The 23,254-nt window shown below is 44.9% G+C and overlaps 3 protein-coding genes across 7 annotated transcripts in view; 1 reads left to right on the forward strand and 2 right to left on the reverse strand.

The window, feature by feature from the left end:
* Positions 1-11,207, reverse strand: rad54b (RAD54 homolog B). Of its 2 annotated transcripts, none has more exons than XM_058084645.1 (16): positions 11,066-11,207; positions 10,732-10,891; positions 10,305-10,485; positions 4,958-5,155; positions 4,495-4,788; positions 4,268-4,430; positions 3,971-4,196; positions 2,963-3,049; positions 2,753-2,873; positions 2,530-2,669; positions 2,122-2,412; positions 1,882-2,039; positions 1,543-1,804; positions 1,402-1,468; positions 594-797; positions 1-522 (listed from the first exon to the last, which is right to left on the reverse strand). In XM_058084645.1, the coding sequence occupies exons 2-16, from the start codon at positions 10,873-10,875 to the stop codon at positions 296-298; spliced, it is 2,763 nt and encodes a 920-aa protein (XP_057940628.1). In that variant the 5' UTR covers positions 10,876-10,891; positions 11,066-11,207; the 3' UTR covers positions 1-295. The 2 variants fall into 2 exon arrangements, with proteins under 2 accessions (XP_057940628.1, XP_057940627.1); XM_058084644.1 differs by having other exon boundaries at positions 7-522; positions 10,305-10,491.
* Positions 9,149-19,901, forward strand: rnf41l (ring finger protein 41, like). Of its 3 annotated transcripts, none has more exons than XM_058084647.1 (7): positions 9,149-9,392; positions 11,928-12,123; positions 12,193-12,399; positions 12,471-12,610; positions 13,897-14,059; positions 14,151-14,271; positions 15,505-19,897. In XM_058084647.1, exons 3-7 carry the CDS (start codon positions 12,194-12,196, stop codon positions 15,919-15,921), a joined length of 1,047 nt encoding a protein of 348 aa, XP_057940630.1. In that variant the 5' UTR covers positions 9,149-9,392; positions 11,928-12,123; position 12,193; the 3' UTR covers positions 15,922-19,897. The 3 variants fall into 3 exon arrangements, with proteins under 3 accessions (XP_057940630.1, XP_057940631.1, XP_057940629.1); XM_058084648.1 differs by lacking the exon at positions 9,149-9,392 and having other exon boundaries at positions 11,696-12,123; positions 15,505-15,702; positions 15,790-19,901; XM_058084646.1 differs by lacking the exon at positions 9,149-9,392 and having other exon boundaries at positions 11,709-12,123.
* Positions 16,256-23,254, reverse strand: part of virma (vir like m6A methyltransferase associated) — a 15,420-nt gene continuing 8,421 nt past the window's right edge. For both annotated transcript variants that reach the window (XM_058084643.1, XM_058084642.1), the window contains exons 14-27: positions 23,018-23,111; positions 21,932-22,320; positions 21,697-21,852; positions 21,372-21,607; positions 21,033-21,282; positions 20,734-20,951; positions 20,532-20,664; positions 20,317-20,460; positions 19,232-19,386; positions 19,056-19,152; positions 17,973-18,139; positions 17,551-17,900; positions 16,729-16,875; positions 16,256-16,660 (exon numbers count right to left, since the gene is read on the reverse strand). In XM_058084643.1, coding sequence (XP_057940626.1) covers positions 16,431-16,660; positions 16,729-16,875; positions 17,551-17,900; positions 17,973-18,139; positions 19,056-19,152; positions 19,232-19,386; positions 20,317-20,460; positions 20,532-20,664; positions 20,734-20,951; positions 21,033-21,282; positions 21,372-21,607; positions 21,697-21,852; positions 21,932-22,320; positions 23,018-23,111 — 2,766 coding nt within the window. In that variant the 3' untranslated portion in view covers positions 16,256-16,430. The remainder of the gene's footprint in view (positions 16,661-16,728; positions 16,876-17,550; positions 17,901-17,972; positions 18,140-19,055; positions 19,153-19,231; positions 19,387-20,316; positions 20,461-20,531; positions 20,665-20,733; positions 20,952-21,032; positions 21,283-21,371; positions 21,608-21,696; positions 21,853-21,931; positions 22,321-23,017; positions 23,112-23,254) is intronic.

Raw genomic sequence — 23,254 nt, forward strand, 5'->3', positions numbered from 1 at the left:
GAAGTCCATGCATGAGCAGAGACTGTGTTGTCCTGACCTGCAACAATGGACAATAAATAATCAAGTTTTATTACCACTACAATTGTTTTAATATTTAATGACACTCACCTTCCACAATATTAGGGACTCCTGTGCAAACTCTCAATGTAGGCTCTCTCCCAAAAACCTTACCCTTCTACACAACTACAAAACTAATTAGTCAAATGATTGCCTTTATTTTCTATGTGAAGTATTTTGATACAGGTCTCGCATTGGATGCCATTTTGCCCTAATCAGTTCCGGTCCGTAGTTGTGCTTACTGGTCCGTGTGGGATATGGTGGTCTGAAAGGCAAAAGTGACATGGTCTCTGGCGTGATCAAGGTAAGGGTCTGAGAAGGTGTGGGCGTCTCCAGAGAAATGTCGCCACTTCATCAGCTCGGACATGCTGAGATGTTTCTGCCCCGACCCCCCGCCACGTTCACGCCCGAGCTGGCATGGCCGTTTTGCATCGTCCTGCTCCTCCTCATCATCATCTCTGACATCTGAGCGGGGAAAGAAAGCAAATGAGTGAGTGACTCTATCTTTTCCAGGTAAAGTCTGATAATCAACGTGCCGATCAAAGCGATGGATCCGTTCGTGTCACAGCTGCAGTTCAATAGGTCGTGTGTTAGGGAGGGCGTTTCAGTCAGGCTGAAAAGGTCTCTGAGCTCGCTGGTGGAGAAGTTGGCGTGCTCGGAGCCTTTGCCGAGGTCCACCACTGTCCCAGAGAGTCCCTGTTTGGAAACCTGCCGCTGGAATATGCGCTCCTCAATGGTACCTTGATGGAAACATTATCCATTTATAATCAGTGTGGTGTACAGTGAGCAACAAATAATACAGTAAACCTCGGATATATCGGAAATTCGCTCACAACGGACAGATAAAAAAGAACCGATTTTTCTGTAATGCATTTCCAATAAAAATTCATTGCATATATCGGATTTTTTATAACGGATTTCGCATATACCGGATATAAATCCGATATATGCGTAAAACGGACATTTTCTGGTATACGCATATAACGGATTTCGCTTATATCGGACAAAACCAGTGGGAACAATTGAATCCGATATATCTGAGGTTTACTGTAATAATAATAATAACACCACTATCATGAGTAATTCCTCCTCCCTACATCTCCCTCCCTTGCAACGCCCCTTCCAATGTGCAAGACATCCATAAAAGTAAAGTATTTTTTTTTAACAATTTAATTTCATCCATTTCAATGTTACTATTGCAGTATTGGATAGGTTCTTCGTGTGTTCTGTGTACAATGTGAGTCATTTAGCTGTTAAATTAAGTATAAATAAACTAGACTTGCATCAAGTATTAACCATGATGTCTTCCAAAAACCCTGGTGAGTTATGTATAGTTACTCCAACCTGCGGTGAGGAGACGGTAGGTATGCACGGTCTTCTTCTGTCCGTCTCGCCACACTCGAGCCATGGCCTGCAAACATCAAACAAAATAATGTTGCAATAGCAGATCATCGTCCACACTGAAGATTTTGGCCGGTGTTTTGCCTGAATATCATTTGCAGGGTTCCAGTCGAGGTCATAGAGCACCAAATGGGAAGCCCCCACCAGATTGAGCCCCACCCCGCCAGCTTTGGAGCTCAGCAGAAAGAGGAAATTGGGAGAATGAGGGCTGTTGAAGCCGTCGACCAGACGTTGCCTCTGGTTGGTGGGCGTTTGTCCGTCCAGCCGGCAGAATGTGTAGCTCATGTGCACACACACGCTCTGGATCATGTCCAGTGTCTGAGTGTAGTTGGACACGACCACAACCCTGGAGGAGACACCTTCACTCTCATGACATGCTCATCAATTATACGCTAAGCTACTACACGCGTGATAATCACACACCTGTCATTGGGGCTGAGTTGTCTGATGGTTTCCAGCAAGTCCAACAGAACCAAAAGTTTCCCCGAGTCAGCAGGGTTCAAGCTATCCGAAGAGTAGGCCTCTGGGAAAAACAGTGCTAGACCTTCATATAACGTCATCTCTTCTGAAGCAGCCTTTTCCTGAAGAGCAGAAGACAGGAACCCTCAGCATCACAACATTTGCGCATATTTATAATAATTGTAACGCTATAATTGTCTCAACCATGATGGTGGAGTGAAGCAGAGCAGGGTGGTTGCACAGCTTTTTCAAGGCCGTGATGCAGGCCAGGTGGGTGTGTGTCTGCATGGAGCCCTGGAGGCAGGCTCTGAACACTCTGTGGCTGAGGAGATGCGTGTAGAGCTCTCGCTGCAGCGGAGACGGCCTGCAGAACAGGGTCCAGTCGCTGCGGGGTGGGAGGTAGCGGTTGATGATCTCCTGCGTCCTCCTCAAGATGAACATGCCGGTGAGTCGGGAGAGCTCAGCAGCTCGCTCTTCGCCCAAAGATTTCTCCTCCTATTGTGTGTGTGTGTGTGTGTGGGGGGGGGGGGGGGGGGGGGGGCAGATGTGATCTGGTTTAGGATAGTTGGTACTACAATCACTGAACATGTAGTGTGGAGGAAGGAGCATCACCTCTGAGCAGGAAGGCTGCCTGCAGCGAAGAATGGGCTCCTCATACACCTTCCTATACGCAGTGGTTGAGCCAAGAATTCCAGGATTAACAAAGTCGATGATGGCGTAGAACTCCTGGAGGTCATTCTGCACTGGGGTGCCTTGGAAAGACATTTAATATAACTTGAACAACAGCAGGTTGTCGCTACCCCCCCAATTTGAGCGTTAAGCGGGTCCTTTGTACCTGTTAGTATGACTCTGCGAGTGCAGCTCAGGCTGCTGAGGGCCGAGGATGTTTTGATGTTGCTGTTCTTCAATCTGTGACCTTCATCGCAGATAATAAGACCAAACTCCACTTTTTGAACCTTCCCAAAAAAAAAAAAAAAAATGGCATTCAGCAGTTGTCTTTTTACACAATCGTACCCAAACGTGAAGAGACGTGAGGCGAGCAAACCTGTTCAAGGCTGCGCAGCAGCATCTCATAGCTGATCACAAGGACATTGTGGAGAGGAGACAAAGCAAACTGCTCGATCCTGTGCTCCTTTGGATCCAAATACGGCATAATTAGTTAATTTGTTTATTGTCTATAACAACTTAAGAGCTGGGGGGGGGGGGGGGGGGGGGGGGGCAATTTTCCATTTTTGTTTCCGCTTTGACTCATTTCACTGCAGCACAAGAGAGCGCTACATGCCCGTCAGTAAAAGTGCGGCTTGCATGAAGTGGTCGGTTTCTGTCAAATTGTTTAACAAATATGTAAACTTTGCCATTACTGAAATAAATGTTGCACTGTGTAAATACTTCCATGTAATTATACACTTAAGTACTTTAAATCCAATTACAGTTGTTTCTTATGGACATGAAAAATAACCAGATTATTTTGTATGTTGATTGTGTGGCGTTTGCACGTTCTCCCCGTGCATGCGTGGTTTTTCTCCCTCCCACATTCCAAAAACATGCTAGGTTAATTAGCGACTCCAAATTGTCCATAGGTATGAATGTGAGTGTGAATGGTTGTTTGTCTATATGTGCTATATTGGCTGGCCACCAGTCCAGGGTGTACCCCACCCCGCGACCCTCGTGAGGATAAGAGGTATAAAATGAATGAATGAATGAATGAATGAATGAATTGTTAAAAAGGGACCGATTATGCTTTTTCCACTTTTCTGACCTACAAATGTAGTTAGAATGTTGCATTCTTGTGTTAAAATGATGCCAGAGTTTCAGATAATGAGGTTTGAGATTTGGAAGTGAGCCCTAAAAAAAGTCTGGGATGGCTCAAAACGCTCAGTTTGAAAAGCCGTGGGAAAACCGTTCCCTTGTGATGTCACAGAGGGGTGGACTTCCTTATATGGTTCATAGTTAGGAACCACTTCAGGCGTGTGACAAAAATCACAACGGAAGTCGCGGATCCATACATGTTTTGGACTTTACGCCCCCCTCAGGGGCTCTGTAACTTCCTCACCTGATCCACAGTGAAAACGTTGATCCTCTCACGCCCCAGCCACTTGTTGAACTCGGCCCCCCAGTTCTGCACCAGGCTGCCAGGCGTGACCACAAGCACGCGCTTGGTGACCGCTTTCCCGCCATACGGACCCTGTTTGAGGAGCGTCCAGCAGAGAGCCACGCTCTGGAGGGTCTTCCCGAGACCCATCTCATCAGCCAGGATAGCCCCGTAGCGCCCTTCAGCTCTGAGGTCCACAAATGGATGAGTTGGTAGGAGCCTTTTAGAAGACATTAGACCCACAAATAAAAGTACAACCTGATGCCCATAACACATTCATAGAGGAAGAGCAGGCCGTCTCTCTGATGGGGGCGCAGGTGAGCTGTCAGGTGCGGGTCAACCACGACATCAACCACAGGGAGTCCAGACTTGTTGTTAGACCACTGATGGTTGGGGGACGGCCGAGGCATCACAAGTGCATCTGATAGGAACATTACAAAGATCAATTACTGTCCGTTCTCTGGAGCTACAAGGTGTCTACATACTTGGAGCTTGTGGATTAAAGCGAGGTCTGCAGGTCTGTTCCTCTGCTGGTTTTGATCGTGGAAGTCCCGCTCTCCCCAAAAGTGTAGGAGGGCAGAAAGGTTTGGATGGCAAGCATCGTGAAGGCGCCGTCTTCGGCGGTGGATCTTCTCCATCTCCTTGGGCTTCTTGGAAACAACGTCCGGTGGCAAAATTCTCTGCGGATATGACACCCATGACCTCCACCTCCTTCGCTCCAATCATCAGGCTGTCCCCCTCACACAGGGAAGCCAATACTGACACCTTGTAGCCGCTACCTACATGGACAGAAAGTATGACATTATGGTATACAGCAGCTCGCGGGCTGCACTTTGGACACCACTGAGGTACATAATTATAACAAACATAAATTATGAATAGCCTCGTTTTGAGAGACTTTGACATAAACAAAGTACTGTTAAAGTTTTAGTAACTGAGGAGCCTTACCCTGTCCAATGTTCTTGCCTTCCATGTCCTTCAGGGTGGCAGTGCGCCCCTTCGTCACCAGCACAGCATCCCCTTCCCAGCGCTTGTGCTTCTTCTTACTGGCCTTACACCACATGACGCTGAAGTAGCGCACGGCATCCCGGCTGCAGTCCGTCGCATCAGGAACTCCATTTGCTCCGGCAGATCGCTGCGGGGGGGCTGTGGGAATAGATGCAAAAACACACATGGTGAGGGAGATTCTATACACGCACACACGGGGTCACACCAGCAGAGGCCGCTGTTGCAACACAACAACTCGTTCCCTGTGTGGAGCTTGAATGACATTCCATGAAAGGCCGCAGGATAGTAACGTTGTTTTTAATATAAAAAGACAAACAAAAGTAACAATACCCAACAGCCACTTACCAAAAATACAACAATATTCCAGTCACTTACAGTATATGAAATAATTCTTAATGTCACAAAACTGCATCTGCCTTTTTCTCTAAACTGGCCACAAATAAAGCAGGCTTATTTTTTTAACTCATTCTCGGTAACAACATTAGAATTGTGCATTAAGGCTCAGTGTGAGAACATTAATTAAACATCATTATAAACCGACCAGTTGATTTTTTTAATGAACTCTAAAATATTCAACAGTAGACAAGAATATTCCAAATACTGGCACCACTGTCACACGGCTACAATGGAGCGATGGCAGAAACGGCATCCTTAAGATGCACATAATTATCATTCCCTTATGAATTTGTCAGATTTACATATCACAGTGTTGTTGCGTCATCTGTCAAAAGAATGTGACACATAACGGCAACATGAACAGACGCTGACGGTAGGCAGGCTCATCGTCGTCTGCGGGAGGCACTATGTAGTCCATGATTCTTATCTCGCAGATTTTTCGAACCCGCACCAGCTGGATTTGGCTCAACACGTATGGCCCCCTTGAACCTGGCGGTGTAAAAACTGATGGCGGTGGCTGGAAATGGTGTAGCATCAACAATCAGTCACTTGATTCACCGATGGAAAGTAGACGAAGGACGAGACATTTTGTTTCCGTTCCTCTCAAAATGGAGTCCATTCCATTCAATTCCCAGTGCTGCACAAAAATGATAAGACTCTGACGACTAACCCTGTCTAGCTGTAGACTTTAGCAGCAGGGGGCCAAAGTGGCAAAAATGTGTGGACCATCCTGAGATGAAATGGTTTACGTAGGGCCAGAGTCCCTGGTTCCGTTTGCTAAAGAGAGATGGGCAATCCATGTCGGAGTCGGGCCGCCTTCAGCCTCTCCACTTTGATCTTGGCTCTCAAAAGTTCCTCCTCCAGCTGCTGCTTCCTCTTCAGCCCCTCCCTCTTCTCCTCCAGGTACACGGCCACTTTCCTGTGATTGGCTAGCACCAACTCGTGCTCCTCTTTGGCCAAGTGCACCGGGCGGAAGTGCTCGGGCTCGTGGTGGGGGTAGATGTTGTTGGGGTACAGGTCGTGGCGTAAAGGCAGCGGCGATGCGGAAAGGGCGATGTTGACAGACGAAGGGGCGGGTGACAGGGATGCTTCGTAATCGTGGATGCTGTCGGCGTCCCGCTCCTCCTCCAGCTCCTGGCCGGCCTCCAGCCCTGGCTCCGAGAGCGTGCAGGGGATGGGGAGATCCGGAGGCGGTTTTACATCATCTTCGGCGTCCAGATGGACTACCTCATGGGGAATTGCTGGGACGGCTGCCGAGTATTCCTGAAGGCCAGCAAGAGAGGAGCTGCTGCCAGGAGCTTCGATGGGAGATGTGTGCTTACGGTATATTAATCTGTGGATGGACACAAGGATCAACATGAGTGACAACGGTCACATGACACTTATTGACAAATTATATACAGTAAACCTCGGATATATCGGAAATTCGCTCACAACGGACAGATAAAAAAGAACCGATTTTTCTGTAATGCATTTCCAATAAAAATTCATTGCATATATCGGATTTTTTATAACGGATTTCGCCTATTTCGGACAAAATCTCCAGTCCCGTTCCAATGCATTTCCATTAAATTTCCCTCGCATATATCGGATGGCCGCATCGTGGCGCTCCGATTCGCCGAATGGTGACAGGCCGCTATACGACGTCATTTGCAGCGTTTGCAGCGTTGCCTGCGCGTCCAGGTACATTGGAAACATAGTCAAGGAAGTGCCTTTTTATAACGGATAAAATCCCATTTACGCATATACCGGATATAAATCCGATATATGCGTAAAATGGACATTTTCCGGTATACGCATATAACGGATTTCGCTTATATCGGATAAAACCAGTGGGAACAATTGAATCCGATATGTCCGAGGTTTACTGTATATATTCTCAAGGAACAATACTATAGAACTTGGAAATACTTTAGAATAGTCAGTGTACATCTTCTATCGCAGTATAGACATACGTATGAAATATACACGGCCATTATTGTACAAATAGCTGGCGACACACATTATTGATTGACAAATTGATATTTAGCATTGCCTTAATTCTCTTGGGTGTGGAATTCACAAGTTACTGGAATCCCTGAATGCACCACAGCTCCCCAATGCTGGCAGCACTCATGCTGCCTGCCTGAGACCATGACACTGCCACCACCAAGACGCAATTATCTTGGCACATGTGTTGCTAGTTATTTAGCCAATACTGGCTGTGTGTTGTCAGTGGATTTACACAATATTCAGTGCATTGATTAGCAACAGCAATACAACAAATTTGAATATATTAAATATATACATATATATGTCACGTGTCCCAAATAAAATTATTTGAACTCAATCTGTGTAATAACATGTGCTTGGCAAACAAAATGGCTTCATCTAAAAAAATAAAAAATGACATGACATGATGTTAGCGGTCCAGCTGCTGCCAAACACGCTGCAGCACGTCTTGACAACATTCTCCCGTGCTTCAGTGATGCTCTACAAAACTTTTTAGCAGAGCTCGTTAAAATCTGAGATCATTGGGGTGAAAATCGTCTAATTTATCAAAATGATGTCCGTCTTTTGGAGACACCCTATAGTACCCACATAGTATACAGTACATGCAGGCTGATTTCTCCTTCAAAAAATACTAAAAGAACCCCAAATGTTTGGGTGTGCGTTGGCTTCCGACTAATCTTGTACTTGTGTAGTACTTGTGTAGTACTTGTGTAGTACTTGCGTGTGTCCGTGCCGGTGCGTGTACCTTCGCAGCGCCAGGTCCTTTTCGTGAATAGGCACATGCTGAAACAGGTGAGGGATCATCTCCATGATTCTCCTGGTAGGCTCAGAGATGCTGGCTCTGTACTCCGGCTGGGCGTGTCTCCTTTGCATCACTTCCTGTTTGGCCGACTCCTTCAGCCTCTTGTAGAGGGTCCGGAGGCCCTGCGCCGTGCGGTGAGGCCTGTCGCCCCCCAAGGCGTTGTACTGCTCCGCCACGGTGTCCCAGCACTTGTTCTTGTCCACGATGACGGCGTGTTTGTTGGTGTGCTCCTCCAGGATGCGGATGTGAGGGCGGACCAGCTTCAACAGGTCCAGCTTCTCAGAGAGGGTGAAGTTGGAGGAGCGAGCTTTACCCACCATGCTGGAGAGGAACACCGAGCCCGAAGCCATCTTAAAAGTGCAGACCAAGTCGGGCCTTCAGCTGTCACTCCACCACCTGTCTGTCTGTCTGTTCTTGTCCTGATGCAGAATTCTCTTAGTCCACCGTGATGTAAACACAACACAGCTTTAACTCCTTGACAGGCCTCATTTTCCTCCTCTTCCCACTCCAAAACAAACACAGGCTGTGTTCTGTCATGAGAGTGGAAACGCACCACTCCTTGGTTGCCTCTCTTGCTTCCTTGCACAACAAAACCAGGCTGCTGCTGTGAACAATAAGAATCAGGCTTAACTAGGCCAGCCTCGCTTAGGCCCCCGCCTACCGCGCAGGGTTTTGGATGAATTCCTCTCAGCTTAGACTGACGTCGCTAAGCCGCTTAAACCCAGCCCGACCTACTTACAGCCCGGCCTCTCTAAACCTCAAACCGAGCACAGCGGGGGGGGGGGGGGGGGGGGGGGGGGGCACGCAGCCTCAACACACAACAAAAGATGGTGACACTCAGTTGGGGGGGTTGGTGCAGATCAGTTTATTTGGGTCTACCCGGACACTGTTGTGCACGAAGATGTCTGTCTGCAGCGCGGGTTTAACTAAGCTGGGGGAGGAGTTTAAGAGAGAGCGCGCTGCACATGTCCGTGAGGGGGCGCGACTACGCTGGGCGCGCGCGTTGCGATGCTACATGCTAACGCGTCTGAGCTTGATGTTGACACCTGCCAGATCACGCTAGTGTTGCGGTGGGAGTCGTTCGAGTCCGATGGGGCTGTTTTCCGGATGGGAAGTAGAGGCAACGGATGATATCGATGGGGAGGAGCGGCTTGAGTGCGGATCCCGACCGGGTCCAGCACCACGGTACTAACCTGCCTGGTGTCGCAACCGCTTCGCCACATACAACAAAAACCACATGATCCTCTTTAGCAGTTTGGCTTTCCGTATTGAGTATTGAACAAACACGTTACTAAAACGAAGGTTGTGTCGGTGTTTTTAAATGGATATATGTTGGAGGAGTTGAGGCTGCATACTTCTGAATCGCCAGCAGGGGTCGACACAATAACGACAAAACCATACTTGTGTGTGTATTTATATGCAGTATATAAACTTAATAAATAACTTTGAAAAGCGAGGCTATGATTGACTTTTAAATATTGCAGTCAGACATGTATACTGCATCATATTGAAAGGTGTGTGTAATATTTTTGACCAGTGACTAAATAAGCCATTCAATACACATTTCACTATGATGGAGTGAAGGTGTAATTATTCACTTAAAGAAATGCTGTTGATTATAATCCAATTTTACGTAAATTAAGATATTAAGGGTGATCAAATATTTCCAAAGATAATAATTTCCAAAAATATTAAAAAGACTGCAGAGGTGGCGTATAAAACATATTTTTCTTCAACCTGTTTATCAGACTTCAGTGATGTCAAATGCAAAATGAGTGGATTTTTAGTTCCTATATAAAGGATGTAAACATTGTCTGCGGCAAGCAGAAAATGCCACAAATTATACTACAGGAAGTTTTCCAGTAAGTAGTACAACCCAAATTATGTTCTCTGAGGTGAAGCTCACCGTGCCATAGTTTGAAAACCCTTGAATTAGTCTGTATCCTTTCCAGAGGAGATACAGCATCAGCATTTTTTTTGTCATAGCTTATTAGATGTGATTTGGTGACAGATAACATGCGTTACATACGTATATTTAAAGTCAAAGTCAAAAAATACAAATTTCCCCCCATTCAACTACTTGGTCGGTCTCCTTACCTGTTCCTCTGATGCTTGTTGATGTTACGAGCTCTTGTGAGGAAGGGCTTGTAGGTTGGGTGTCGGCAATATTCTCCTTACTTTCTGTAGCACTGAGCACTCGAGCCAGAGCTTTGGACAAGGCTGGTGCTGCCTGGCCAGTGCATTCACTTTGACTGGGAGGTGGCGCTGCTAGACTTCTCTGCACCTTACAGGGAAATAGGAGTGTGAGAAGAAGGAAGATGTTACTACTGGATGAATACACAATAACAATAGTGTCAATATTCAACCAATATTCTTATTAATTACCCATTATTGTTGCTGATATTTTTGTATTTTTAGACTGTGCTGTAGACTAATCAATACAAAACAAGCAATGAGTCACAGTTGGTGCCCAGGCCGCACTTTGGACACCCATGTTGTAGCTAAAATATAAAAAATACTTCACCTTATTCAGGGTATCGACCAAGCCTAGTTTAGGGCTTTGGGTCTTGGGTTCAACTGCAACACATGAAGATGCTCCAGGAGGTATAAAACGAGGCTTTTTCGCAGCATTACCCAGGAGTTGGCTGGGGGCTCCAGAGCGCCTCATTATAAACACACACAACCTACATTGGGAAAATAATATAATTATTACACATATTTACAATGTAGCTATCTCAAACTGTAAGCTAGCTAGCTGTTGAACGCCAGAAAGTTCAGTAACTCGGTAGTGACAAAACACGCTTGACTGTAATGACTGTAATCTTAAAAACAGAAAAACAGTTAACAACAAAACTTACCAGCTAGAAGTTAGTTAGAAGCCATAATAGTTCATAAAAAGTCACTTGTACTTGGCTTTTCTGACGCGGTATTGTTTTGTTTCCGCACCGTTTTCCCGCTGAGCAAGCTGTGAGACGTAATTGGTTAAAATCCCGGAAGAAGGTGGGACATGAGAGTGGTGAGTGGTGCGCTTGTTTTGCTACGCCGCTGGAGGCGGTAAAGACCGTCGTGTGACCAGTTGTACTCTACTACAGGTGTAAGTAGTGTTACTTTTATTAATAGAGGTAGAGGAACAGGAATCAAACTAACAAGGTGCTCTGTGATAATGTGATTAATTGAAGACACCAAAACAAGGTAATGTTTATGTAATCTGGCATCTTCATGTCTGTCATATATTTATAAAATTATAATTATATAATTATAATATATATTTATAATTTTATATTTATAATTATAATATATAATTATAAAATAATTATTATTAACTATTCTGTACACCCCAGTACAGTTGGATGGAATTGATACTATAATGGACAGAAAGTAGCCTATAATTAATCACCGATATGTTGTTCTAAGAACAAACATGACAATAACAATAATGGCAACTGACAATGAGTGGAAGGATGCAGCCGTATAGGTTGCTTGTTGATTTTTGACGTCATTTGATGTTGTGCGGCCTGTAATCCAATCAGCGCGGGAGAGAGTTTAATCCAAGTTAATCCCGCATCCAGGGAGAGTGAGAGTAACCTATAGGCAAAGACGGCAGTAATCTGAGTGCAGCTCAAGGAGCAGCCACCACACAGCGGCATGTGTTGACGTGTGAGTGTGACCTGTAATTCTGTCTCGTTTGTCCCTCTGCTCCGGTCCATTCCCGTCTGACAGCTGCTTTTCCCGCGTCCGGAATCCTTTGTTGCCAGGGATACGTCTCCAGGGACATGCACTCCCAGAGGTAGGGGCGGGCTTTAAGAGAGAGGAGACCCTCAATTTGATGAAGCAACAGGGAAAGAGAGCAATGAAGAAGGGCAGGGCGTAGCTCAGACATAAAGGTCACCAGGAAGAGGAAAAGTTGGACCGTCAGGTAAGGATGTGCGGGAAAGCGGGAATGTGATGTGTCGCATTCTCATGTGTGCTTTTTTTTTTTTTGTAGGATGGGGTATGACCTGGAGAGGTTTGTGGGATACGTGAATGACGGGCTACTGTGCTGCGTGTGCCGAGACGTGCTCGAGCGCCCCCTCCAGGCGCCCTGTGAACACGCCTTCTGCAGCGCCTGCATCAGCAGCTGGCTGCTCCATCACCACACTTGTCCGGAGGATAGACAGCCGCTGGATGTGGGAGGTCTCAAACCTCTCTACAGGTAAACTGGGTGGGGTTATGTTACGTTTTTATATTATCTTCTCTGTTCATGATAACATCATGTGTTGGCAGGTACATGCGTAACGACCTCAACCGTCTGCAGATACGTTGTGTGAACGCAGGACACGGGTGTGATGTTGTGTGCTCGCTGGAGAGCCTGCACGCCCATGAGGATGAGTGCGACTTTGCGTTTGTATCATGCTCAAACTCAGGTAGGAAACCTGATTTTTTTTTTTTTTTTAATATTACAGCATCTCACAAAAGCGAGCACACCACTCATATTTCATACTTATATCTTCTCAAGTGACTACTTGGATATATTTTAGAGCCGAGGGGGTCCACAGTGTGGCCCTTAGTATTTTTTATTGGCTTGTGCCATGTGCTGAAAACATAATTTAACAAGAAACCTTAAAAAAAACAGCAAAAATTTAAAAATCAGTAATAATTTCACAAGCATAAAGTCAAAATATTAAGAGAAAAAAATTGTCATTTCATGCCGTAATATCATGACGACAAATAACATCATTTAATTGAAGTACTAAAGAAAAAATAATTTAAAAAATTAATAATATTATAAAAATATTATGAGAAACAAACAAAACAAATGAAATGATAGTAATAATACATAATAATAAAAAATAATATAATAATAATATAATATAATTTAAATAATAATAATTTAAAAAGATTATTTAAGAATATGTTCAAATATTTTCTGTTATAATTATGAGAAGAAGAAAGTTATAATAATAATAATAATAATGGAAAAACTATTTTACAAAAATAAAGACAAAATAGTACAACATTTTATGAGAATGAATTTATAATCTTTTAAGGAAAAATAATGTCATTTTAGTAGCATAAAGGTCTTTTATAAATGGCAAAAAAATATTTTTTAATCTGAGAAACAAAAAAATAATTTTGGGAAAAAGTTATAATACTGTGGGAATAACGTCACAATATTATGAAAATAAATCTCATGAAATTATTTGCTTTAGATTTATTTTTAATTTAATTTTAATTATTTTTTCCCTGCTTTAGAGTAATCCGTGTATAGCTTGTATAGCACCATATAACACACTACCTCACAGTCAACATGTCATCATTGCGTCTTTTGGGAATGGAAATGTAATCTGACACACCTATGGGAGAACGCAACAGGTGGCACCTTGGTCACCACGGCAACCATATGAACTCCTGTATCTACGGGACTTGCTCAGAGGGCAGCCGGGGTCAACTTCCCATCATTCTTTAATGAGACTTTGTGTACGATGGTCTTGTTCTCTCAACATGGTTTACATTATTGTTGACAGGTGGCGAGTACATGTGTTACCACTGTGGTAGGTATTGTATAGCAACCGTGTGAATGTGTGCGTTTTATTTGTGTGTGTGTGTGTGTGTGTGTGTGTGCAGTGTTACAGCCCATGCTGCAGTGTGCTGCTTTTGAACTGAGATAGGTTTGTGAAAATGTACCTCACGTGGGCCTTTTTCTTGCAAGGTTGTCCCGCTCAAGTCGAGAGGCGTGGCTTGGAGGCTCACCTGTCCGAATGCAACTTCTGCAGCAGAGAGTGTCCAAACGGGTGCGGCCATACTCTCCTCTCCACCGAGCATCCGCAGCATAACTGTGTGGCAGAGTTGCGCACGGAAGTGGAGATGCTGCGGTATGTATCACAACGTGGACGGACGCAACGTTACCTGGACACTTTTTTTTTTTTTTTTTTTTGGGGCTGAGGTTCCGCTCTTCCACGTTAGGGTTGAGATGCTGTGCAAGGTGGAGGAGGTGAGACGGGAGATGGAGTCTCGTTTGGACTCGCAGAGGAGACACATGGTGCAGAAAGAGTCGCAGCTGAAGAACGAAGTCGAGGAGGTGAAGGTAACGTGGCCACAAACAGAGAGCATTTTTACAGGACCCAACTATTTTTAACCCCCCGAATTGGTGTTCATAGACATTGCATTTATCAGTTCCAGGGTCAAAACTGTCACATAAACATTCTCAACTAAAGTGTAAAAAGAAACACTTGATGGTTGACGTAACGCAGGGGTGTCCCAAGTGCAGCCTATTCTTTGATTGTGCTGCAGCACATTCTATCTAGCATACCACTAAACTAAAAAACAAGAATAAAGTCAAAATATTAAGAGAAAAAATTTGTAATCTAACGGGAAAAAGTCATAATTTTGTGAGAATAGTGTGGGAATATTATGAGAATAAATGTGATTTTAGGAGCATAAAGAACATTTTTTTAAGTTGTAATATTATGAAAAACAAATAAAACAACAAATAACAACAAAGTTGCAAAGGTATAATGTTGTGAGAATAAAGTCAAAATATTACGGCAGTAAAGTCAAAATTCCAAGAAGAAAATGTACAACAATAATTTTATGCCGATAGTCAAAATTTTATTTTTATTTTTTTAATTTTTTTTTTTTAGTCAAAATTTTAGAAGAAAAATGTTGCAATCTAATGAAAAAAAAGTCATAATTTTATGAGAATAGTGTGGGAATATCATGAGAAAAAATAATGTGATTTTAGGAGCATAAAGAATTTTTTTTTGAAGTTGTAATATGAAAAACAAAACAACAAATAAAGTTGCAAAGGTATAATGTTGCGAGAATAAAGTCAAAATATTACGAGCGTAAAGTCAAAATTCCATGAGGAAAATGTACAAAAATAATTTTATGGCGACAAAGTCAAAATATTAAAACAAAGTCATATTCTAACAAAAAAAAGGTGCAATTTTACAAGAATAAACTCAGAATATTCTAAGGAACATTGCGTAAAGATAAAATTAAAGAAAAAAACCCTTTTTAGGTTGTAAAATTATGAGAAAAATAAACCAAAATAAAGTTGTAATTTTTGGAAAATTAGGAATAATATAAATTATTATGGGAATAAAATCATAATATTAGGAGAAGAAAATGTATGAATATTATTTGAGAAGAACGGGGAAATATTTGGATCATTTGGATTATTTTTCTTGAACTACATACTCTATAACTAATTTGCATACTTGTACAAAAACTTGACCCCAGGGTCCGTGCGTGCATGCGTGGAATTTCCTGGTTCTGTTCTTACATGTAATCCATACGGTCTGTCTTCGCAATCCAGGGCCAGCTGTCCCGTGTGATGGGTGACATGCGCGCCCTCCTGGGAGCCGAGCGTCTAAGAAGACAGGAGTTGGCAGAGGTGGAGCTGGAGAAGCAGGAACTCCTGGAGCTCCTCAGAGACCTGCACCCCGCCAAGTGTCAGCAGCCTGTGGACCAGGTGGCCCGAGAGGCCCCTCAGCAGGGGGATCAGCAGACACCCGTATGGGAACCATCCTCTCAGCCATCGGGGCACCAGAGAAGGAAAGCTTCCTTAAATCTTCCCGGTCTATCACTTCACTCATCTCAGGCTTTGAATGCATCAGATCCTCCTCCTCCTCCTCCTTCACCCCAGCTGAGTGACGGCGCACGTAAGAGTGGAACCCGGAGTATGACGCTGGACTACATCAAGAAGAAGAGCCGGGAGGTCACAGTCATCTGAAAAGACTGGACTGAAGATTAGCCAAATAAGAACGTCTTTTTCTTGGTCAACAATGTTTAACCAGATCGTAGTAATCACATCAACGGCAAAACAGGAAGTGGGCGGGTATGTTTTAGGAGCAGACGCTGTGTTTGAAAAATATCTTATGTCATTTGACTGTAGGTTGAACTGGGAATAGACTACTAATTTCCACTATTAGTGTAGTAATATAATACATATATAGTATTTCAATGTGTGCCTAATAAAAGATATAAATATAAAATACCAATTAAAATTAAAAACAAACTAATTTAAAAGGCTAAAATCAATTAAAATGGCGAAAGGGGAAACAAACTCTGTTGCTATGAACTTTAATTCTCTGGGTACAATTCATAATAACAAAACATAAAACAACACAAAAAGCCCGCACATCATTATGACATCATGATCGCCATGGAGACGACACATAAAAGATCCCCGTTGGTCCAAAAAGGAGCCCTAACAGCCTCCAGTCAATGCCCAGGTGTGATTTACCTGGTGAAGGAGCGGACGTGTCGGCCCCTCCCGCCTCCGCTCCCTCCCCCGCCGCTAAACTTGCTCACCTGGGACCCTCTCCCTCCTCCTCCGCCACCTCCTCCTCCACCACCGCCACCACCACCCGCGCCCCCGCCGCCTCCACCGCCTCCTCCGCTAAGCCACGACAGCCCCGTTCCTCCTCTTCCGCGTGGGGCGCGATCACGTGGAGCCAGGCGATACGCATCTAGGAAACGATGAGAAGTAGTCGTTTAGAAAAATGCATTTAACGTAAACGTGTGCGTCATTCCTTACTAGCAGGAAGTTGTCTGGAAGGCAGAGGTCCTCGTGTGAAGTTGCTTTGCCCCCCCCGAGGTTCACTGTACGTTCCTCTGTGAGTGACGGCTGGCACTTGGCCGCTCCACGATGAGCCTCGGCCTCCCTCTCGGCGAGCATAGTTACCTGTGGGAAAAAACAAAAGACTTTAGCGCCTCCTGCTGGTGCTGAGAAGAGACTACAAAGTGCAGGTTCGGACCGGCTGACTGACGTCAAACTCCAAACTGAAACTACAGGAAGTATTTAAACATGTCGCTATTTTTCTCAGGCTGATGCGCCTCCCCGGGGTCCCTGACATGTTCAAATCCCCCTCGGATTTATGTCTTTTGTCATAATTGTGAGCGGCCTTTATGTGATCATTGCTTTACATCCGGCGGCACGGTGGACGAGTGGTTAGCGCGCAGACCTCACAGCTAGAAGGCCAGGGTTCGATTCCACCCTCTGTGTGGAGTTTGCATGTTCTGCCCGTGCATGCGTGGGTTTCTTCCCACATTCCAAAAACATGCTAGGTTAATTAGCGACTCCAAATTGTCCATAGGTATGAATGTGAGTGTGAATGGTTGTTTGTCTATATGTGCCCTGTGATTGGCTGGCCACCAGTCCAGGGTGTACCCCACCTCACACCCGAAGATAGCTGGGATAGGCTCCAGCACCCCCTCGACCCTCGTGAGGAAAAGCAGTAGAAAATGAATGAATCCTTCCGGTTTCCGGATCCAGTGTGAGATTTGAAGAGGTTACCATAACGTGCCCTCGGTCCACCATTATGACCCATGACCCTCAAGACACAAGGTGCGTACATACCAGACAGAAGTACACTTTTAGGCTGCGGTGGAGTAAAAAAGCGAGTCTGGTTGTGAAAGGTGGCTCTGCCTCGGTTTCCCGTAAAGAGTCCTCTGGTCGGGAGCTTGGGGGCGCTTTTAGGAGGCCGTTTAGGGGGTAGGAGTCCAATCGGGGTGGTAATGTCTTTAAACTCCGCTGCCACAAAGTCATCCACGTGCATGCTGGGAGGACGGGAAGTGTTCTGTTTGCGCTGGCGGAAGATGTCGTGGGGTCTGCAGAGGTTCTGTCCAAAGCCCCCTCGACCCCCTCTGCCACGCGGGGCTGCCATGATGTGTGCTCTCTTCGCCGGTTCCACGTAGTCTGATTTACCACTGCAAAATGTGATGACATTTTGTTTCATTTCAGTCAAACATCATTCAGCTAATTGAGACTAATTATGCTACCTGGATGTGATGAAGGTCTCATGTTTGTGTTTCCCAGGCCGGAAGCCTTTTTGAGCCTTGGCGTGACCGGGGGAGGAAGGTTCTGACAGGTAGGAGCGCTCCAGCTCAGCCTTCAGGTCCAGTTCTGGACAACATTCTTGGGCCAGACCCACCAGGTCCACCTTTACCTATGACACAGACAGGATAGAGCTGCTGAGACGGCACCGGTGTCACCGTGGCTCATAAGTGCGTCAATTGATGCAATCATGGATAAGACTATTAAGTTATTAGATTATTATTATTATTTGTGTGGACAAATATAATGATGGCAACAAAGTGAGGAATTAAAAAGTAGAAACTGCTTTTAAGTAGCCACGTTTACATGACGAGTTTTTCTCTTTCCGAATGACCTTTCCGAAAACAATGGCATCCACGGAAAGGAATATTCCAATCTCTTGTCTACATGCGGCACTATAATCAAAGTCCATGGGGCATGCCCAGCAAAACGTAAACATCAACATCACGTGATACCGGCTTCCGTGAGTTTTTCCCCGAGTTTTTCCTTCGTCCGGTCTTGAATTTAGTTTGGATCCAAAACAAACTTTCCGCAGCAGTCCAGTGCCGATCGCTCGCCTCCATTTTTAAAACCGAAGAACGTCTCGAGCTGCGTGTTACGTCATATCTGAGCATGCCCTGAAAGAACGCACCCGGGATAAATTTAAACAGGAAAAGATCAAATTCAATCTTGCTAATATTTTATAATTAAACTCGGGGCATGTTTTATATAGATATATATTTTCTTTTTTAATAAAACTGGACTTGTGAATGGCGTATAGAAGGGTTTAGATTCGGTTCCACAGATGGCGCTAATGCACACAAAAGCGGGTACAAGATACCTCAATCGGATTGGGGAAAGGAATATTCCACCCCTGTGAATCCGATTATATATTCACTCAGATTGGCACTTTTCTTTGGGAATGAGGTGTATACAAAGGTTACATTCTTTCAGTTTGAACAAATAAACCGAATGCAATTAGAATATTTGCGTCCATGTATACGTGGCTAGTGATGTTGCGCAAGACAATATGCAGCACCGGCACTCACCATGTCGAGTTCACTTTCTATGTCATCCGTTTGGAAGGGAGAGAACCACAGCGCCTTGAGTTGATCATCAAGGGCCTCCGAGAGGATAAACACTGTCCTAAAGGAAATGACATGAATAGTTTGGGTTAGTTTCAGTTCCGTGTTCCTCGACTGGGGGGCATCATCAGCGGTTTTACCGGTGATTAAACTGAGCGGCAAGAGTTTCCGGCACCGGGAGCGTAGGTTCCGTATCGGCTGCCGGTGGCTCATCTGCTGCAGTCTCCAGTGTTTGCCTCAGGACGGTCACGCTTTCTAACATGGTCTCCAGGGAATCATCTTCCTTACAGAGTTTCTGCATGGGAAACACATATCCACATGCTATATACATACAGTATAGATCAGGGGACTCAAACTAGTGTCCTGCAGGCCACATTTGGCTCGCGGGCCACGTGTTATGAAAGTTTAATGTTTGATACGGATGCTGTATGGTATCATGTACCCGGAAAAAAATTATTACGTTTGATTAATGTTCATGTTAAAGGTTACATAACTGTTAATAGTTATCCTCCCTATCCGTGTGGAAGTGGTAAGTTTTTGGCTATTTAAGTTTAAAGGAAATAACTTGAAGGCTACCGTTTAGGTGGCTAACTCTCTAGTTTGCGAGTTAGCATGTGTCTCAAGACCCTGCAGTTGCGCAATATGTTGTAAATAAAAAAAAGTATAAATGTGACTATAGTTGTGTTTTGTCATGTCTACAGGGCTCTAATAATGCTTTGTTCATTTTAATCTGAAAAAAATAATTTGTCTACCCACCAATTATATGTGGTTTCTTAAGTTTTTATTATTTGCCGTTTTATTATTATTATTATTATTATTATTATATTTATTACTGATTGATTGATTTTCTTTATTCTTGATTTGTTTATGTATTTTTCATCTTATTTTGTGCAGAAAAATAAAAATTAAGATATTTGAGAACAGTGGAATGTTTTATTGTAGAAAATCAATAAAACAATAAATGTATTTTATTGTAGAAAATCGGAACCAAAGCACTGAAAAAGTTTGTATATTTTTCTGTTTTTAATAAATGCGTTTTTTTTTTTGGAAAACCTGATGCGGCCCAGCCTTGCCCAGACCCTAGCTCCAGTGGCCCCCAGGTAAATTGAGTTTGAGACCCCTGGTATAGATGCTTTGTTTGTTGCTATGGCCACCGCCTACTTCGAGCCACGGAAAGGCTTTGTGAGACAACAACACACGTCATTAATCCTTCACTCAGTTGTACCGTAATCTGCTTCTCCAACGTAGGTAGAGGATGCGACTCGGACTTTTCCCATTGCAGGAGAGCTTTCATCTCGGATCCGCTCAGCAACCGTGGCGGAGGAGCAAAAGACGACTCTTCGGCAGATGCCTGGCCCTCCTCGTTACACTGGACGAAAACACTTGAGGTAGTAAACTTCAACTTATAAGAGCAAATGGCCACATTTTGGCAGAACTTACCCCCGAGTCTGTGTTGACAATCTGCCGCAGGAAGTCTATCAGAGCTGACAGCAGATCTGCGGAGTCCTTGTTGAACGGAATCACTAACCTCTTCAAGAGCGAATATAAACCCGCACTGTGTTTCTTCAGAGCTCTGAAACGTTAGAAGCTTTAGAAAAGGCAATAATAGTTAAATAAAAGGGTTTAAACCAAAACTATTTACATTTTGAGATGGTAAAGTCCGTAGTCATGCTCTGTGAGGAACGTCAGGGTCCTGATAGAGGTGAGGAGAAGAGGGACGCTGCTGTACGCATTTGCCAAAACCTCCATCAAGGCGTTGCATACTGATGACATCATCTCTCGTCCTGGGAGCGCATTGGCTAGCTGTTCCACCTCCGACACGCAGCCATCGCCTCCTTGCGACATCACCAGAGAAATATCCTAGTGAAGAGAGCATTTCACCTTTTGAGGCTCCTCTCCTTGTGAAGATTTTTTTTTTCCCCCCACGGTTGATTCCCTTACCTGGTCACACAGTGACTGTAATATTGTTCCCATGATTTCACTGCATTGCTGCTGCTGTAAAGAGTGGTCAGACGGGGGCACCAGTAGGGGCAGCAGCAAGGGGAAGAGATCCACCAAATCCTCGTCTCCGGACACTGATCCGGACAGCAGATGCAACATGGCACTCTTGCAAGCTCTCTGCGACGCCAGCGCGTCCGTCAAAGAAAGCAGGCGCAGGACCTGGCCCCAGCACGACGCTTTCCCCTCCGCCCTGCAGCATTTAGCACATTTAGTCCATTTAGTTCAATTCACGGCAACCCGTACACGTGACCGGAAAGCGCACGGGTGTCCTTCACTCACGGCTGAAGCTCCTCCAGCAGCATCTCCAGCAAGGTCTTCATGATGAGTGTTGCAGTGGGTGAGGAGAGGTCGGCCAGCTGAACACACACCCTCCTGAGAATGGCTAAAAGCGGAGGGCAACTGGTGGCGCACACGCATCTCAAGGCCTCGGAGAACACCTTCCACTGTGCCCGGATGTGCATGCTCCACAGCTTTCTTGTGTTTAAGGCTATTGCCACGTCTTGTACCGATAACACCTACAGGAAGCAGTGACATGGATGTGTACAGTAAGATGATGATGAACAGGAAGTTGCACTTTGCAAGTGCCATGAAAGAGGTGATGTACCTGAGTGCTTTGCATCGGAAGCGGTAAAGGCAAGAGCTCAGACAATAACGTGAGACCGGAGAAGAGCCCTTCAGGAGCCTTGAGTAACGACACTAAAACCTCCTTCAACATCAGAGACCAAGTGTTACTGGCCAGAGTCTCCTCCGTGTGCGTCACCTGTGAGAAACATAAAATGGAGTCACATTATCTTTAAAAGGAACAGCTTGGATTGAGTAATCTTTGGAGTTCCACAGACCTCCTCGTTGACACCTTGAGTGAAGGTGAGCAGCACATCAACGATAAGAGCCTGCACTCTGGTTTCCTCTCCGTCCAGTCGTCCGGATGCAGGGATGGAACAAACAATCATGTGGAGTGTCACCAACACGCTGGCCACGCGGGTGTCCCTGAACTGGAACGCCCCTCCGCGGAGCAGCTCCGTCAGCATGGTGCGCAACAAGCGCAGCGTGCTGACGCAAATGCTGAGGATGGTGCAGCGCTGCGGCGTGGGGCCCATGTTTCCGTGCAAGCGCCACGGCTGCAGCAGGACGCCACATAGCTTCTGCAGGACGCGTACGCACGTATCCAGACCTTCGCCGGAGAACAGCTGGACCCCGGCAAGACTCCACTTTAGGTCCTTTTGCTGACCTGGGCAAACGTGGAAGATGACCTGAGCACTGTTGTTGGGAGGTTATACAGTAAACCTCGGATATATCGGACTCGGATATATCGGAAATTCGCTCACAACGGACAGATAAAAAAGAACCGATTTTTCTGTAATGCATTTCCAATAAAAATTCATTGCATATATCGGATTTTTTATAACGGATTTCGCCTATTTCGGACAAAATCTCCAGTCCCGTTCCAATGCATTTCCATGAAATTTCCCTCGCATATATCGGATGGCCGCATCGTGGCGCTCCGATTCGCCGAATCGTGACAGGCCGCTATACGACGTCATTTGCAGCGTTGCCTGCGCGTCCAGGTACATTGGAAACATAGTCAAGGAAGTGCCTTTTTATAACGGATAAAATCCCATTTACGCATATACCGGATATAAATCCGATATATGCGTAAAACGGACATTTTCCGGTATACGCATATAACGGATTTCACTTATATCGGACAAAACCAGTGGGAACAATTGAATCCGATATATCCGAGATTTACTGTATATACAATTTTTGGATTTTATGAAAATTATTTATGGGGGCGTCATTACGAGAGCGGAGTCATTACTTGAGCAAATATGGTACAGCATAAATTTAGTTTGTTTGTGTCATTTGGGCTTTTTCCTGATAATGTTGACAATTGTAGTTTTGCACAAGCTACTCTTATCATTTACCCTCAACAGCAGGCGGGGGGCAGGCGATGTGGCAGATCACCCTGAGAGCAGTGACCAATCCAGTTCCCTCGGGAGTCAACACATGCTCCACGTTCTGAAGCCATGAGGGGGAAAAAACACATATAAAAAAAAATGATATATAGCGCAATTACTTTTATGCAGTCTTGACATAAACATGCAGAGCAGTGCGGGAATATGTTTGAACAGTTCAGGCATGTCAGTGGAACCCTGCATACC

Source organism: Doryrhamphus excisus, chromosome 10 (genome assembly GCF_030265055.1).
Source record: "Doryrhamphus excisus isolate RoL2022-K1 chromosome 10, RoL_Dexc_1.0, whole genome shotgun sequence".
Lineage (NCBI taxonomy): Eukaryota > Metazoa > Chordata > Actinopteri > Syngnathiformes > Syngnathidae > Doryrhamphus > Doryrhamphus excisus.

Coding starts and splice junctions, on each gene's coding strand:
- rad54b (XM_058084644.1), bottom strand. CDS start 10,875: ATGAGGCGCTCTGGAGCCCCCAGCCAACTCCTGGGTAATGCTGCGAAA. Junction 1,805..1,881: donor CAACTCAGCCCCAATGACAG/GTGTGTGATTAT, acceptor TGTCTCCTCCAG/GGTTGTGGTCGTGTCCAACT. Junction 523..593: donor CGGATCCATCGCTTTGATCG/GCACGTTGATTA, acceptor TTCCCCGCTCAG/ATGTCAGAGATGATGATGAG.
- rnf41l (XM_058084647.1), top strand. CDS start 12,194: ATGGGGTATGACCTGGAGAGGTTTGTGGGATACGTGAATGACGGGCTA. Junction 12,611..13,896: donor TGTATCATGCTCAAACTCAG/GTAGGAAACCTG, acceptor TTTTCTTGCAAG/GTTGTCCCGCTCAAGTCGAG. Junction 14,060..14,150: donor ACGGAAGTGGAGATGCTGCG/GTATGTATCACA, acceptor CTTCCACGTTAG/GGTTGAGATGCTGTGCAAGG.